The sequence below is a fragment of the Cricetulus griseus genome, chromosome 4 (assembly GCF_003668045.3).
Source record: "Cricetulus griseus strain 17A/GY chromosome 4, alternate assembly CriGri-PICRH-1.0, whole genome shotgun sequence".
In the NCBI taxonomy this organism is placed as follows: domain Eukaryota; kingdom Metazoa; phylum Chordata; class Mammalia; order Rodentia; family Cricetidae; genus Cricetulus; species Cricetulus griseus.
The window spans coordinates 123,179,157-123,197,594 of NC_048597.1; the positions used below are offsets into that span (position 1 = coordinate 123,179,157).

General features: G+C 42.0%; 1 protein-coding gene across 3 annotated transcripts in view; it reads right to left on the reverse strand.

Annotated features, from left to right (window-relative positions):
- Positions 1–207: 207 nt before the first annotated feature.
- Positions 208–18,438, reverse strand: part of Arhgap42 (Rho GTPase activating protein 42) — a 224,442-nt gene continuing 206,211 nt past the window's right edge. For 2 of the 3 annotated variants that reach the window (XM_035444354.1, XM_027415152.2), the window contains 10 exons: positions 17,635–17,719; positions 16,160–16,218; positions 13,394–13,499; positions 11,550–11,709; positions 10,060–10,204; positions 8,438–8,821; positions 7,920–8,076; positions 5,823–5,885; positions 797–876; positions 208–296 (listed from right to left, as the gene is read on the reverse strand). In XM_035444354.1, coding sequence (XP_035300245.1) covers positions 208–296; positions 797–876; positions 5,823–5,885; positions 7,920–8,076; positions 8,438–8,821; positions 10,060–10,204; positions 11,550–11,709; positions 13,394–13,499; positions 16,160–16,218; positions 17,635–17,719 — 1,328 coding nt within the window. The remainder of the gene's footprint in view (positions 297–796; positions 877–5,822; positions 5,886–7,919; positions 8,077–8,437; positions 8,822–10,059; positions 10,205–11,549; positions 11,710–13,393; positions 13,500–16,159; positions 16,219–17,634; positions 17,720–18,438) is intronic. The other variant, XM_035444353.1, reaches the window with a different exon arrangement.

Here is an 18,438-nt window from a genome sequence, read left to right on the forward strand (position 1 = left end):
AAAACAGCCAAAAGGAATGGCTGTGATGTAAATATTTGTGTTTCTCTTTTCATCAGTGGGAGCTACATAGTCTGCTGGTGAAGAACTTGAGACAAACAGATGGTTTTCATTTAGTGGCTGGTCCCCCATATCTGTGTCAGATAAAATCATAGCACTTATTATGTGTTACCATGGATACCATGAAGATACTGCCATCCACTAATACTATTAGAGGAAGACAACATAGTTTTCAGGGACTAGTCCTGTTCTGCCTTCATAAGTCGCCTTCAGCCACCCTGGCTCCACTGATGGGTGCACTGGTCAAAGGAGGAAATAAATCAATGTTAGCCAGGTGAGACTAGCTTCAAATAATTACCAAAAACTAATGATCACCTAAGAATCTATGGGTACAGCCCCTCTTAAGTTTGAAGGTTCTTTGTACTCACACAATCAATTAGATAAACTGTATTTGTGTAAAACACCACCCCCTTCTCTATTTTTTTTTTTTTGTAAAAAGGGTATATTTGCCAGGCTAGCCTTGTAAGACTCATTATGTAGCTCTGGCTGTCCTCTAACAAGCAATCCCCCACCCACCTTAACAGTAGGAGTGTGCTACCATGTCTAGCTTGTTTATTTCTCTTTTGAATACAAGTGAATGCTCCCACAAGGGAAGCTGGGGCGCTGGAGTCTAGAAAGGTGTGTTGTGTTCACTCAGGCAGACCTAAGAATTGAGTTTGGAATCTGAGGCTGCCTAACTCCCCCCCCCCCGACACACACACACTCATGAGTCAGTTCGGTAAAGGACATAAACACTCACCGTTAGAAAAGATCGCCCCCTGCGGGAAGGACAGTTCATGGCTGTGCTCTGCTTTGCAGGAGTACATGGCTTTGGCTTGGCTGAAAGATCAAGGCAGTTTATAAAAACAACACTCAATTCAAATGTAGCCAAAACTATTCTTAGTTAATACTTAGAATGTAATATAAAGATGGACACAAACAGGTCTACATCAGTGTGCTCTTCACAACTGTGTGCGACCCTATTGTAACCAGATCAGCCCTGTCTAATTCACTGATGCCTCAGACACCCTTCTTGTGTTTCTAGACAACACATCCTCAGGAGACAATTCAACTCCTAATGAATAGCATAGGCTGATTTTAAATATGCTATAGTTAGAAAGCTGATGAATATGTTGCTTTTGCTTTTTGTTTTTCCTCACTTTTTCAGGCTACCTCAGACCCAAAAGATATGGTAAATACACTGAATAGGTGTGATGCTAGAATGGCAGTTGAGGTAACCAAGGAACAGCCAGGAACTGTCACCTCATTGTTTGGGCAGTGAAGGGCACAGATGGAGGCTTTGAAACCCAGAAAGGTATTCATGTCCTCCCTTAAAAATAACAACAGCAGCCGGGCAGTGGTGGCACACGCCTTTAATACCAGTACTCAGGAGGTAGAGGCAGAGGCAGAGGCAGGTGGATCTCTGTGAGTTCGAGACCAGCCTGGTCACAGACAAACCCTGTCTCGAAAAACCAAAACCAAACAAACAAAAAACTAAATAAATAAAACCCACCACCACCAGCAAACCCTATGCCTGGCACCACATGTTCCATACAGCCAGAGACATTGGAGTACTAAGAGTGACCAGAATTTGGGGCTTTTGTATGAGGTCTGGTCTAGAAACAGTGAAGCCAGTGCTGACCAGGAAGGAAGTCACTAAGCAAGTCCCTGCTCCTCTGCCACATTCAATTATGTTCCAAAGACTTGCAAATTCCTAACTCCACTTTCCATCTCTTCCAGAAGCACAGCAATGCCATTTCCATTTTATTGACTTGGTGGCTTCACGTGTACCCTACAATCTCTCAGTTTCCTGTTCTGGTCACCTGCCATCCTATTATCAACAGAGCAAGCAGGGGGCAATCCCACACCCATCAGAAATCTAATGGTGTCTTAGGCACCATGGCATTCTTTACAGCTTCAGGGACTGCAGGTCAGGCTTCCTCCTGACCACTCTTCATTGCTCTTTGTCCAGTTCATAAGTGAAGCCATTTCCTCAAGATTACCGCTGCTCCTTCTTTTTCCACTCTGTAAGCTCTGCTACCAGGCACCTTCCCCTTCACCTGTGCAGCACCACTGATGTCTATAGGTCTCTCTACTGCAGAGAGTTCTGTGCTCTCTTCCCCTGGCATCCATTCCCAATAGTCTCTCCTGTCCACCAGGCTCCTCGCACTCTAAGTCTAAAACTTGCCTGTCTCCTTTTTAAATACAAGCAGAATTTAGAAACTAAACCACCTGATGCTTATCCTCAGGCATTTGGCATCCTTCTCTGCCTACCTCTTACTTGCCTTCTCTGAGCATGTGTCCATCCTGATCACAGCCCTGAAAGCTCCTGCTGACAAGCTTCTGCCCTTCTGAGTGAGTCTCGCCAGTTCCACTCAGAACGCCGACTACCCTCTCCCTTCCTCGGTCTTGGAAAAGCCACCCGAATGATCTGTGTGCATTCGTGAGTCATTACTGCCCTCTGCTCCATGGCAGCCAGAGAGCATGTGGTTCTTGGAGGTGATGCTTTTGTTTGGCTCAAGGCTACCCACTAAAATGATGGTTAGATATCTTCTACCTCTACCTATCTATCATCCTTCAATGTCTGTAACAGGGTTCTCTGTGAAGTCCTTGGAAGGCACACCAAACAGGTATGGGGAGGCCAGGAGAAGGCCCTTGTGTGTATAATACAGTTTCAGTCAACAGCACAAAGGGATCATAAGAGCCTGGAGTGCTTAACTTGAGAAACATATTCATTAGCAACATAACCATTAGATATCACACATGATTATAATTTATAATTTCAATTATAATCACAGCAATAACAGTTATTATTGAGGAGGAGAACACCTCTAATGCACCTGTCACATATTTCAAAAACATTATTGTCTATATTCACAGCCTGCTTGGTAAGTGCAGAATTAGGACCTTCTTTTTAGATATGGAATGTGGACTCCTGAAATGCATGACTATGGAGACTACAAATGGTGGCCCAAAAAACTGAGTGAAGGCCCATCTGACCCTGAGGATGATGTATGGTCCACAGTGTACAAGACTCAATGAAAATTAAGGATGCTCTGCATGGATGTGGGGACTGGTTAACAAGAGAACCCAGAAGTCTCTACGGAAGACTTAGAAGCTGGTTTCTGCTTTAGAATGTATAATGTATTTTAAATGCATTGGCTGTTTGCTAAACCTCTAGGCGTGTCTCTATCATAGGGAAGCCTTCTCACTTCACTAACAGCTTGCTTTGCTAACTCTCCCAGGGTTATCTTTGTAATTAGAGTTCTATCCAGCTTCCATATCTGTAGGCTCCTCCTCAAACACAGATTCAGCCAACCACACTGAAGTATTCAGGGAAAAATGCATCTGTCCTAAACTCATACAGATCTTTTTTTATTTTTTGTCAGCATTTCCTAAATGACATGGATATAATATCTGTTTACATAGCATGTATACGCTAGGTATTTTAAATAGTCTAGTGATGGCTACATCAAGGCAGATATAAATAGTTACTATGCAAATGCCATGCATGGCATATGAGAGGGTGAACAGCTATGAATTTTGTACACTTGAGGGAAGGTCTTACAATCAATCTTTTAATAGATAGAGAAGCAGGCTTGTTGTTGAGTGTTTACTTAACAGGAAGACTACTTAGCACTTCACGATAGAAGAGCTCCATCTGGTGGAGCAATTCGACCATACAGTGGTTCTCAACCTTCCTAATGCTGTGACTCTTTAATACAGTTCCCCATGCTGTGGTGACTTCCAAATATAAAATTGTTTCATTGCAGCTTCACAACTACAATCTTGCTACTGTTATGAATCATAATGTAAATACCAAATATGCAGGATGGTCTTAGGAAACCCTTTTGAAAGGGTCATTCAATCCAATCTTACACTAATGCCAGAAAACAACAGCAATCTCAAAGACATGAAGTTTGTTGTGGCACGCTAGCTCAGTACCCCTGTGCCTTCTTGGGAAGAAATCCAGTGAAGACACTTGGACAGGTGTGTGCGAGTACTCGGGGTACATACGGTGCAGCAATTACCCTACTGAGCAGTACAATTCCTCATTAGAAGTCACAACACCAACAAAAACAAGTATGCAAACTATATGTGAGACTTTGAATGAAATTTAAGGGTTTGAAGCTCACTGTTACCTGTAATAACTTGAATGTGCTTACAACCATCCTGGCAGAAGGGATTCTAAGGGGAACACTGTGTCCCTCCCTTTGCTTATCAGACTACTGAAACAATGGTCCCAAAGGAACTGGAACTGCTACAGGAGTCTCATGCTGGGAGACGGAAAAAGCAGAAGCAGGGGGACCTTTTCTTCCTGAAATGGATTTTACACACTTCTCACACTTATCCGTGCACTATGTAAGAAAGCCATGTAAGAAATGCAGTGATGATGGACCAGACCACACCTTGATTGGGATTCATTCATTATACATATCTCTTTCCTCCTCTTTAAACAAAAAACTCTTGTCAGGACCCAAAGATGGACTTGTTGGAGGATGTCACCAGACCTATTTATTTGTTCCTTTTCCCAAATGTGGCCACATTAAATAAATCTCCTCTCTCTCCATTTTACCATGTCCTATCTCTTTAAATTAGCCTACCTAGGACAGGTAGACAGGCCTGGTTTATCTTATTAAAGCTCTGTGGGATGAGTTTGACTTAACAGCTCTGATGATATCCTAGGATTGAGATATGCTTAAGACAGGCTTGCTGGGAAAGTTCACACGCTTTTGTAAAAATGACAGAAAACAATAAACAGCAATACAATAACCCCCCAAATGACATCCAAACCCTTTGGTTGAGTAACTTTCAGAAGAAATATACAGCAATAAACTACTCATGATTCCTTTGCTTCATAGACTTAGTTATCCAGCTGTGGCAGCTCAAAAATGCTCCAGTCCAGTTGAAAGGATGAGGAGTGTGGTAGGTTTGCTCTGTAAGCCATCACAGTTATGTGCTTGTATTGAATACCTCCTCTAAAAAGAAGTTAGGGAAACCAGGCATTTTCATGCAATTCTGTTCAAATTACAGCCTAAGGTCCAAGAAGATTAGAGGAATTCGGACAGCAGGAGGATAGAGGAAGCAGCAAGGAGCGAGACCTGCAAGGCTGCAACCCAAACCAAGTCCTGTCCAGAAGGAACAAAGGTTCCTGGGCTAGTTAGCTCTGCAATCCTGCACTGCATTGTGCAGGATTTCCTAGAACATTCTTCCAGAGAAGCAGTAATTTTTAAAAGACAAGAATATATTATTGATAATTATCCCCCAAATGACTATTATCAGAAGTGCATGAAGAGACAACTAATTACAGTGACTTCCATTCTTAGGAAATTTGTTTAAAGTCCTCATCCTTTTGGAGGGAAGGGGCAGGGTCTCCTGTATCTCAGGCTAACCTCAAACTTGCCATGTAGGCAAGGATGCTGATCAACTTCTGACCCTCCTGATTTCACCTCCTGCATGCTAGGATTATAGGTATACACTACCACATCTATCTTATGTGAGGCTGGGGGTCGAGCCAGGGCCTGTGAATGCCAGGCAAGCATTCCATCACCTGAGTTACAGCCCAGCTACAGTTCCCTTTCCAAGCATTTTAAAAGAAAGGCATCATGGTAAAAATCTGATATGATGTGATTTGCAGATGTGCTCTTACTGGCAAAGGTCACTGGTTTATTTCATTATCTGAAAAACTGAGGTAGAGGCTGCCACAAATTATGATATATCAATGCAATGCAATGATATCCCTGCTATTTTATTTATCTAGTGTGTTAAAGCTTTTGAGAACTTACCGTCCTGAAGAAACTGGCTTGAGTGAACCAGCATTTTCAAATATTTGAGCCTTTGCTGCCACTCTGAAAAATATTTTTAAATGCACTGAGTAAAAACAATATTTAAAGAATCAGAATACTTCAATATTTTAAAATGAAGTCAATCAGAAAAGTCATTCTGTCCAATGGGATATTCAGGATTATTGTGCAAATAAAGCAAGATAGTTAGGAACTGCCACCCAAACTGAAGCCACAGTGGAACAGGTTTTTGCTCACAGAGACAGGTTATAATAGAACTATAACTCCCTTCCGGGGGCTCTCACTGTCTTCTTCCTTTTACCTCAGCAAACAGAGGTCATAGCAGAGAGAGCATTCTCTATCCACTGGGCTCCCAGCAGGAAGCATGTTTTTGGGTCCTGTGAAGCACCACAGAAGAGTCAAAGACTCAATCAACATGACAGGAGGAGCTGTTGTTGTTCCCTGATAGCACAGGGAACTAAGATTACTTCCTGTGTTTCCTAAGGTTGCTATAAAGCAAAAAGGAAAAATCCAAGAATATGTCTATTAAATAAATATGCTGGTCTGCACTATGCTTTAGTCATAGAGTACATATGTTGGAGGGTGGGGTGACAACGTGAAGCTTCTAGCTAAAGAATGGGGGCAACTGCAGTTAAAGTGTCCTTGTAACCACAATATTTCTTAAATTCACCAAAAAAATTAAATTCCATGAATGAACCCCCTAGAGTTGGTTTTAAAATAGCATGCTTTTAAAATCATTATAGTTAAGTAATTAAATTAATATTGATTAATTTATCTTTTGTGTACATGGGAAAGTCACAGGACAACTTTTGTGAGCTGGTTCTCTCCTTTCCCCACGTGGGTCTATATCTGGGATGGAACTCCTCAGGCCTGGTGGAAATCACCTTTATTCACTGAGCCATATCATTAGCCCCAATCTTTAGAACTCTTCACAGAGCCCCAACAGACAATCCCAAGGACCCTGCCCTCCCCCTTAAAAAACAACAACCAGAAGACAGAAGGTCTTCTGTCTCCTAAAGGACAGAGGGATATTCCCTCATATCCTTTGATGGTCCATCTAAACTTTAGTTTCTTTTAATGGCTTTGGCTGAACACTAAACAGACTGCCTTGCATACAGATTCATCTAGCTGGACTTCTGTAAGGAATTCTGGGCACACTGTGCAACTAAAGATGTAGAAAGACAGTAATGGACAGAAGGATTTGCAATCCCATTCCTATGGAGTTGGACTTAAAAAGTAAAATACCTTACTGAACTTTCAACAAATGAAAATGTCAGGAACACCCTAATATGACAGATGGGTGAGGCACAGAGTACCAGGCAGTCAGGGGACCTAGGGCTCTAAAACATTCTAGACATGTGTTCTGGTCTCTGAAGAGGGGTTTGCTCTTATTGCAGATCTTCAAATGAGACCCTCAGAAGAGACCACACATGGGAAAATATCTAGTGTGAGCTCACAGACACTGGGAAATGTTCAGTAACTGCCAGAAACATGAGAGAGAGCAGGGGAAGAAGCACTTCCTGTCTAGGTTTTGATCCCTTGTTTCTTCAGGCTCCCACTAATCCCTCTGCACCTTTTGGTGCTCCCATTTATATGGTGGTGTCCTATAAGCTTTATATTTCTGTTCACTGTTTTAATGAGAAGTGCTCGCTTCCCATTGCCTTTTGTGATCCTGGCTGTCTCTAACCTTGTTCCCATCAGTGAAACCTCAGAGAAGAGCAAGGTGGAGGGTACAGAAAACCCTCATATGTAAGGGGCAACCATATTAGGAGAGCTCGAAGCTGGATGGGTTGCTTTAATGGGAAGGTTCCTAACTCCAAAGGCCATAACACTCTATGATATTTCTGTTTTCACATCCTACATTAAGCCATGGCTAAGCGATAACCCATGAGGTTGATGACAGCCTAAGCCTACAGTACCTCTCATATCCTTTGTTGAAGTGGACCGAGTTCTACAGAAGTTAAAAGTATCAGCTTTATAGATGAACCATTTAATTACAGGACCTTCAAATTCCTTTAGGACTGACTCAACCCCTCCATATGATTAGGAGACAGTGAATACAAACTCATTCCAACTCACACTGAGCCCGGTCGCTGGTAGCCATTGCTGGAGGCAGTGTCTAGCCTTAACCTCCTGCACATTTTTGGAGGCAGCTCTGGGTTTGGTGTGGCTTTGGGTGACTCTTTGGAACCTATAGAAGTTAAGCTTTGAATGGATCCACTGTAGCTCTTGTTTCCTAAATAGAAAGCCCAAGAAAATATGCAAGGTGTTATTAGTCAAAATAAGAGCAAAAAGAACAGTGTATAGCAAAAGGCAGCATTTTCCTCCAAGAGATGAGAGGCAGAGGATGTTCTTTGGGTACAAGGGCCCATCACTTAGGGAAATCAAAATCTACGGCAATTACAAAACATCACCCATAAAGATGGAAAGATTTGGGGGAAAATGTCACAGCACACAGCTTTTAAACCCAAGCTTAAGTAAAAAGTAGACAAGCTTCACTGGTCTCCCCAGTTAACCTTGTCCCTGATCCGTCATCCTGAGTGTCCAGCCAGCAACACTGGGCAATGCTATTAGGCACGGGCTCCAGGCCTTCTCACCTTCAACTGCAGAGATGGATCTGAGAGAGGAGGAGGCAGAGGTTCTTTTCAGTCCTGAGGGTCCATAAGGCCCTTTCTTGACTAGGTCTATGGGGGGAGAGACATCCCCTGGGCTGGTGACCGAGGCCACGCTTTGGCAATCTGACTCCACGTCTGTCTTGGTTGCATCTTCTCGAGAACTTGACTCTGGGCTAGTTGTCCACAGACCCAGACTCTTCTGTCCATTGGAAGATGATGGGGATGCGATCCAGGGAATACCACCTGACTTCTCCCTGGGCTGGCAGGAAGTCGACTTTGTGGTGCTGTTTTGTTCAGAGGAGTGGGAAGAGAGAGACTCTATGCTGCCCATGGGTGTACTGTCTGGGCTGCTGCTGTAGGAATCACCTGAGAAGGAGACAGACAAGAGCGACAGTGGTTATGGGTCAGTAACATGACAGAGGATGGACAGAGCCCTCCTGCTCTCATGCCTTTCACAGCCACCAGACCCGATTGGCTTGATGGGCCTTGACCTGGCATAGCAGACTATCCTCAGTACTAGAGGAAGGAGTTAAATCTTGCCTTTGATGGCTGTGAATGTGATTCACACATTCTCTAGGATGATTTTTTACACAGCCCTGTGAACTAACCACTCCTACGGAAGATTCATAGACTAACTTGAAGTTGGACAAAAATTGCCTGTGATACAGAACTCAGAAGTAAGAGAAGTAGGCTCCCTTCAAGAATACATATATTCACAAAGACATACATCTATTAGATGTATTTTTACCTTCCTTTGTTTTACTGATCTTGGGTGGCTCTGAGTCACTGGTACCAGAACTGTTACCTTTGTAACAATGAATTCAGCAGCAAATTGCAAACTGCTGGCCATTCTGGAAAGAAGGTTTGTTTGTTTGTTTTTCATTTTCCTACTATGACAATAGTAATACAAGAAACTAGCTATTGGACTGGGGGTAACTCCAGAGGACAGTGCATTTCTAGTCTGCACAACATCCTGAAATCTCACTAGATCTTGAAAATATACCTAAGTCAAATTTTACTAGACCATTTTCTGCTAAATATGGACCATGGGGAAGCACTGGGGGCCTGGTGGAAAAACATAAAAACGAGAACAACTATAGCTTAACGTTTGTCATGGGCTCAAGCTGTGGTCAACCCTAGCTGGAAGCTTGGCTCAGAATAAGAAGTTTGTGATTTCATGTGTGCTGTTGGTTTTCTTTTTATTTCTGTCCTCTCTTTGGGACACTCTGACATCCAAGAGCTGACATAATGTGAACATAACGTGAAAGAGAGCCAGAAAATGGCTTTTCAGTATGATACCCTCCAGCTTTCTTACCTGCTGCTCTGACAACAAGACAAAACCTGCCACAAGTAGCACCCAGTGTCCTTAATCACAACCCCAGCAAAAGGGCAGGGAGCAAACTACTTCTTTTTTCCTTTGTGACAATATGAATATGCTTGTCTAAGGAGACGTCCCACAAGGCTGGCAGGGACTATATCAGTGCTAGGAGAGGGGTGTTGGAGGAAAAGCACCCACAAACACATCTGCTAATTCCTAATTACCAAAGAGGTGAGGTCAGAATAAACAGAACAAGAGAGGCTCTCCTACAATGGGGCGAACTTACTATCCGGCTCTGCCAGGCATGGCGTGTACCTCCCTCTGGGCTTCCGAGAACCTGTGGACAGGCAGATGGCACGGGTCCTTCGGGAACTAGACCGAGACTGAGGCTGAGGAAGAGGGATGTTTGGGTCTGGGGCGGTGTGAAAAATCTACAGGAAGAGAAATGGACTGAGGTCAGTGACGAGTGAAAGCATCTTCTGCATCCACGCGATAGAAGGTCCAACAGCTATGAGAAAATCCCTAGGAGTACAGGAAGTGCTTGACACAAAGCTACTCTGAGGTACTCACTGCATTCTTTTGTATCTACTGAATAAACCCTCTCCTCTGGATTTTCATCTTTGCTGTTCCCCACTTATGGTGAAAGTGAAGTCTGATGACTTTATGAAACCTGTCAACTGTGAGCAAATGTCTACACCCAGAAACTCTGCTTCTTTGTATTACAGTGTTTCTTTTCTGCTTTCATCTCAGGGAAGTCTAACCCAAGGGGAAGCTTGGTTCTATGTGACTTCCAGTAGAGCAGCTCCTTGCAATGCTGGGGAAGGTTCTGAGATGCTGAGGGCACCGGGCTGAGGTCACGGAGGTGGGGATAGCTGTAGGAAGTAGAATGAGCACAGCCTTCAGATGCCACTACCTATGATGGGACTGTGAACTTGCAACCTTATGCAGTGATTGAGGACATCGTTGTGTGGTAACTAGGAAAGGACTTCGGGAGAGAAATATGGGGTCATTCTCTCAGAAGAACAAGATCAGGCATAATGGGTTAACTCGGCTTCCACAATGTCCCATAGTTACTCCAAGAATTTAAGCTTTTTTTTTTTTTTTTGGTTTTTCAAGACATGGTTTCTCTGTGTAGCTTTGGAGCCTATCCTGGCACTCGCTCTGGAGACCAGGCTGGCCTCAAACTCACAGAGATCCTCCTGCCTCTGCCTCCCAAGTGCTGGGATTAAAGGTGTGCACCACCAACTCTTTTAAGGAAAACTTTTTTTAGGAGGACCTCATGATTCAAGACTCCACTTTCTACCCATCCCCGACCTGCATTTTGAGACAGCCTCTTGCATGTAGCCACAAGACCCTGATTCTGACTCTCAAGGGCTGAGATTTCAGGTGTGAATTACCACATCTGACCTCATTTCTTTTCTTTTATTGAGAATACTGGAATTCCTACACAAATAAGAGTCCAGTTCCAGAGGGATAAAGAAAAAAGGCTAAATCACATTTAAACACAAGCAGTGCAGCAATGCCTTCTGAATTCAGGAAGAAAGCTGAGTACCAGCCAGTAAAGAAGGAAACTTCAGAAAGTCAGGGGTGGAGAAGAGTCAGGCTACTCATTGGAGTTGAAACACTGAACAAATAGGTGAGGTGACAACAAGAATCGAAGTCCTCATAGAGAAGTAATTTATGAGACTGACGAGATGGGCATTTTACAGGAATCTCAGATCACAAAGTAAAGCTCATAGATAATACACGTGTCCTTAGAAGGAAGCCCTCAGCCACCTTTTCATAGTGTTCGATCAGGATTTCAACCACTATGTTCTGAAACTTGATGTTCATCATGGCAGCCACAGTTTCCTCCTGCGCTCTCATCAGGGTTGGGCCAAATATGACGCCAAGATTTGAGATTGTCATGAGATTCTGTTGGCTGTGTAATGAGACTCTGAAAATAAAGAACATAAATTCTTAATGCAAGTTTTCAATGTTAGGAAATGTTCTTTTCTACCAAATTTGGTGTGTAAAACAAAAACTATAGCTATATATGCCACTAGAGGCCACTTTCCCTGCTCACCATTGCCTATTCCTAATGGATGTGAAAAGAAGCTGTATCAATGCGATAAACAATGAATTATTGTATAGTATTGGTCACATTGCTGTGTGGTAGAACTGGACTCATCCTCCCTGTCCCACTGTACTTTGGCACCTCCCCTCCCCTCTTCTCCCTAGGCTCCAAGAAGAGGGAAATAGCAAATGCTTAAAGGGATGGAAATAATTACCTTCATTTAATCATTATATATTATGTATAAGTACACATTGAATCATCATGAGACACAATGTGCTGTGTCTATCAATGTTCACTGAGGATTTAATAGGTAGCTGGCAAGATGGCTCAGAGGGCCAAAGTTTTCCACTAGGCAAACCTGATGACCCAAGTTTAATCCATGGACCCCAAGGTGGATGGAGAGAATGGGTTCCTGGAAGCTGTCCTTTGACCCCACAGGTGCATTGTCCCCCACAATAGTGAAAATACATATTTTGAACATTTAAGTAAAGAAATAAGATGCTAACCCTGGGCAAATAAAGCTAATGACTATAAAGGTTAAACTACTGAGGGAAATAATCTTAGGGTTTTTGTTTGTTTGTTTGTTTTTCTTGAATTAGATGTAATGTCCATAGAAAAACATTCAACTATTTGGTATTTCTGTATTGTACTTCTTGTACAACAGACAACTCAAAAGTAGGTGAGAAGACACTATATTTGGAGTCAAAGAAATTACTTTGGACCAGTTCTTAATCAGCCACATAGACAATTCCACTTTACTTGAAAATTCTGGGGACTGAATTCAGAAGAATCCAGGCCTGGTGGTACAAAACCCATTATTCCAGACACTTAGTGAGCTGAAGCAAGCAAATGTGAGGTTTGTACTTCACCACTGAATTACACCAGCTTTACCACTACAGTAAGTCAGTCATCCCTATCATACAAATAAAAAATCATCTATCTACCTATCATCCATCTATCTATATATCTATCATCTCTTTATCATCTATCACCTATTAATCATCTATCACCTATTAATTATATAACACCTATTAATCATCTATCTATCAATCGATCATCTACTTGCCCATCAAACTACATACCTACCTACCTAATTCCTTCTGATCTATATGAAATTTTAAATACATGTATGAACTAATACCAAAGTCAGAAGAAAATCTTTGAGAAAAATTGTGAACCCCAAGGGGTAATCTGCACTGTCAGTGTGACCCGAGGAAACTTGTTGACCTTAGTAAGTTTCTAGCACTAGTCTTCAAACTCACCACTGTAACACACTTAAAAGAATTGGAAATATTATAAAGCATCATACACTCCTTCATACATTTCTAAGTTGACATGAGTCATTTTATCACTAGTTTAACAGTCACAGAGGATACAATTATGTGGACATTGGAAATGTATGACATTGGAAATGTAAAAACAAACTGTACACTGTTTTCTAATGTCACCCAAGGCTTACAAGAGCAACCACAATACACCATCGTGTACTTTAAAAAGACATGAATGAGCTTATCTTAACAAGACTGGCAAGTTACTAAACAAGCACCATGAGCCACAGAATTACTTGAGCAGGTGTTTTATCAAGATGTCCAGCATCTCTCTGTTTTTCTCCGGCAATTTGTGCACCAGTGCATGGACGGCCTCGACCCTGTAGTCCTGGTCATCTGACTCTGTTATGTAAAAAAAGGGTTACAGATGTAATTGTATTCAAACCTGCAACATAAGCATTTGTCATGTGAACATCATATGCAATGCTACCACTCATGCCTAAAGGTGTTGCTTCATATGGTGTTATTAACCAGACCTTTTAGGCTAAGAAATGTTGAAGGAGCTTGCCCATGGCTGAAAAGCCAGGAAGTAGCCAAACCAAATGCATGGTTTTGCAGCTTGTTCCTCATCACTGAACTATATCACTCTGACTTAAATCATCGACCGCTTGAGGTTAGCAACCAGAGGCAAGATAAGACCTTCAGGATTGCAATGTGCATGTACATACACATGCGTGTGTATTTACACGGAAAATGTGACTTGTAGATATTGGTGTCAATGCCTGGTGTGTTAATCAGTGTAATTCACATTCCTCTACAGAGACATGTTAGAGGTCTAACCCTGTGTGACCAGAGGGCACCAGCATTCCTCTTCTCAGTTCACAAAGGAGAACTTCAGCATGGCCTTCCTGAAGTGTTGGCATTATGTAAACAGTAGACAGTGAACTCCCAGTGACATTGGGAAATCAGAAATTTTAGACAACACCTCAACAAGTCTGGTCCTGTCAGACTAAAGCTCGGGTTCAACCTGCCCGTAACATTTCATAAGGAGCTGATATCCCTCATTGTCAGTAACAAGTCTGGGCACAAGAGCCCTGCCTTTCAAGGCCTTTGCAACTTCTTTATGTTACATCACCTGTGTGGAGACGGAGGCAAGAAGCCAGCTCTGGGATAATTCTGAGGACAAAGGGGGTGGAGAATGGAGATTCCAAGCTTCTGATCTACTTGCTACATATGTGAAAATAAGATTATTTAGAACAAGGGCCAGGGTGAGCTGGAAAGGGACCACAAGTTCAAGGCCAGGATGGGCTACCACATTAGTTTGCTACAGTGTGAGACTTTATCTCAAAAGCAGCAAGACCCCCATTTATCAACCTAACCACCCAACCCAACAACCAAATAAAGAGAAACATATGAAGAGAAAACATCATTGCACAGCTTCACAATCCCTGGCTGCAGCCTAATCCTCTCTTCCAGTAAATCCTCCAATGTCTCCTAGGCTTCCAGTGATGTTTCCCTTTTTACTGAAATTCCTTAAAAGAAACTTGACACTGATTGTCTAAATTCATTCAACAACCCAACTCAACACTGAGTAAATCCTTGCTTGAGACCATGCTTATTACTGATTTCCAAAGATGGAAGTAAAGGAAACCTCCCACCAAGGGCTTGTATCGTCACAGTTTTAGACATTGGCTCAAATGCCACTGACACAAAGACAAATCTCTGGATTAAGAGTCCAAAATGAAGGTTTGTTGAACAACAACAACAAGCCATCTAGCATATAGTCCAGGCTCTTACTGTACACTAGTGCCTTGGACAAGTCACTTACCTACTGTAGGTCCTAACTGGCTCATTAACAAAATAAGACAATATTCCTTGGGTCCTATTCATTTTGCAAAGATATGCTCATATGAATAACATGCCGAATGGATAGCACTTAGGAGAAAACTTAGAAAGGTGAGGTGTTAGTATGTGGTCAGCCTTGATTGCTAAACTTAAAACCAAGTCACCCATGTTACCCGATGCTCTCATTGGAAGACAACACTTCTGGGGCATTTCAACTTTGGAAGTAAATGAAGGCAACTGGTTTTGTTTGTTTGTTTGTTTTTCTTGGACTGTGAAGAATGAATAATACTCTTCGATTACAGTCACACCTCATACTTCCAACAATGAAATGCTGACTCATTGTTACATATGTTGGTCACTATAATTTACATTATGTTGATGGATCAGATGATAAGCTAATACTCTGGTTGCAATAGCTGTAAAGTATATATTACTAACTTCTCAGGCCACATTCTTACAGTATTCTAGCCCCCTACTCCTGAGTTTCCAATTAAATCCACTAATGTGACATTAAGGCAGCCAATGACATAAATAAATGACACGAGTCTGTGATTTAACATGTAACTTCAGGGGGAAGGGAATTAGCAGAAGAATTTCTATTGACTCATAATATTTGACTGTTTTTTTTTTTTCTGGGTTAGGAATATAGTATGTAAGTGTGAATACTGACATAACTTGCTGCATACAATTGTAATCGTGTTTATAACCAGACAGTTGCCGTCATGGGGCTGGACAGATGATTCAGTGGTTAAGGGCACTTATTGTTCTTGCAGAGGACCTGGGTTCAGTTCCCAGAATCCATATCAAAAAGCTCCCAACTGCCCTCTAGACTTCAAAGCATGCACATGAAACACATAGATTTATGAAGGCATGATCACATAAATAAGTTTTCCATCATAGGAAATATGTTTAGTTGCTCAAATAAGAAATTAGAATTCCTCAAAGCCTTTTCTAATCACATCAGGCTGCCACCTCAATAACAATGGGTTTGGGGAGGAATAGAGATGTGGTCATAGTTTGTCTTATTAAAGGACAAAATATTTAGTTTACTGTGTAATTTTTATTGGCTTGCAAACCACAGTGCAAGCTATTAAATATCATATTGGCAATCTTTTTAAGCAACATGTGAAAGAAGGTCGAGCAGATTTAAGCCTGCATGTGTAAGTTACAGATGCTAGAACTGCATCAGTCACATGCTTTAGTGCAAGCATACTTACTGACAGCAATGATGAAATCCTTGTGTAATCTGTAAGTCATCAGTGGTTCTGCAAGGCACCTACAACAGAGAAGCAGATAATATCTAGAATTACAGAAACTTTTGTCTCCCTACATTTCCAGGTCTTCTTTTAAAATTCCATGATTTTTTTTCTTTTTTTTGCCAATTAATGGCGAAACAATGACTAACAAACTAGTTGGCTGGTTAGGTAGTAAGACAAAGTCCTAGAAGGGGTAAGCAGAGAGTGCTAAAATGCAGACTGTAGATATCTACTGGCTCTGAACACTCTGGCCACAATGTATGAAAGTGATGCTCCATTGAGAATGAAGCTCCACTGGTAGAGTCTTGGAATATTTGTTTATACTGTGTGAAGATGTGTCACTGTGAATGGTTTAATAAAGAGCTGAGTGGCCAATAGTGAGGCAGGAGAAGGGATTTCCCAGTAGAGAGTGAGAGAACCCTGAGAAGAGAGCCAGGGATTTCTCCAGCAGACTTGGAAAAAGTCAGATGTACAGAAATGGAGAAGAGGTTAAAAAAAAAAAAGCCATGTGGTAGAATGTAGATTAATATAAGCAGATTAATTTAAGTCATAAAGGCTGGTTTAGAACAAGTCTAAGCTAAGGCCAAGCTTTCATAATTGATAAGTCTCTGTGTGATAATTTGTGGGCTGGTGAAATTCTGACAAGAAAGTTTGTTACAATTGGCACTCCATGTTGGGCTACAGATGAAGCATTTACTTAATTATTCTTTATCAATGAAAAGTTGGGAGTCCAATATCAGGATAAGAACTTGATTGATCAGAGAAACAGTGGAAAAGCAATCAGTGACCTCCTTTCTCCTTCCTTGATCCAAAAGGGCGAAAAAGTCTTCCTAAGCCTCACTCTACTACTTCCTGTGTCTCTCTAAAACCTCTATGGCTAATTTTGGGAAGCTAGTAGCTAGCTTCACTCTCTGATTGACAGTTTCGGGAGTGTAAGAGTACAATCAAAATATCCCACAACAGTAGAGTGCTTGCTTAGCATGTGTAACACCTTACCCAGCTAAGGGAGTGTACTCATGCAATCCCAGTACCCATGAAGTAGAGACAGGTGGATAAGAAGTTCATGGCCATTCTCAACCAAGTAGTTGAAGGACAGTCAAGGCTATGTGAGACCCTGCTGTCTCAAAAACAAAAACAAAACAAAACAAAAAAACTCACTTCAATATATTTAAAAACATACACAAAGCCCCACATATATAAGGAAACAAAAAGACTAACTCCGGAGTCACAAAATGTTGCAGCTTTTAAAGTTACTGTTGGAAAAAGCACGTAGGAGTTCCAGAACGAGTAGATGCTAGCAGTGTTGCTTCCCTTTAGGTAAAGGCTGTGACCTGAGGACTAAGGCCCATGTGCAAGAATTCCATGCAACAGATGGTTACTTCCCAAGAAGAGGAGAGCAGTCATGGCCAGAAACCCCAGCTCTAACCCTTCCTCACCTGAGGTAGTTTTTCAGCCCACTTGTTATAGTCTTATTGTCCCACAGTTCAATATCAATGTCCATATCAGGAGGGGACTTGGGAGCTGGAAAGAATAAAATTTGCAATGTTTAAACTACAATTCAAAATATTACCTGTGCCATTATGAGAAGGCATAGGACCTCAAGTAGGTCAAAAGGAGGACCATTTGCATCTTAGGGCTCCCTTAGAGCTCACTATAGGAAGGTTGCCTTTGCCAACTGGTTGGAAGCTCACTCTGTTTCTTGCCCTCAAAGGTACCATGTGGCATTGCTGTGCTCAAATCAATTTCTTGCTAATGGCTGACAGGACAAGGGCATGCTTCTAAGTGCTGGGCATGAGCCAGCATTAACATGGTCCTTACATATGTGAAGAAGCAGGCAGTATAATCACCCTCATTTTAAATGGAGGAGGCAGAAACATAGATAAGCTAAGCAAATTTCAAGATGACAGGAAGCTTTGAAGTGGTGGAGTAGGGTTCTAAGCCAGGAACTGTAGAGGCTATCTACACACCTGTGTGTATTCCTACAACACTAGTAATAAAAGGCACCTGAAAGAGTCCGACCTCTCGATAGTGCTGTCTCCTCCCTTACAGTCAACACTGAAAACTGAATGAAGAGACTGATGGTTTAACAGAGTAGAAAAATGTGGGTTCTCATGCCCAAGGCCCCAGCAGCAACCCCCCCACTCCTCCCAGAAAAAAAATTCTCAGAATTTAACTCTCTACACAATACAAGAATTAACAAAGGTAATAAATTGTCTATGTCTCAGAGAAACCTGTCTGTT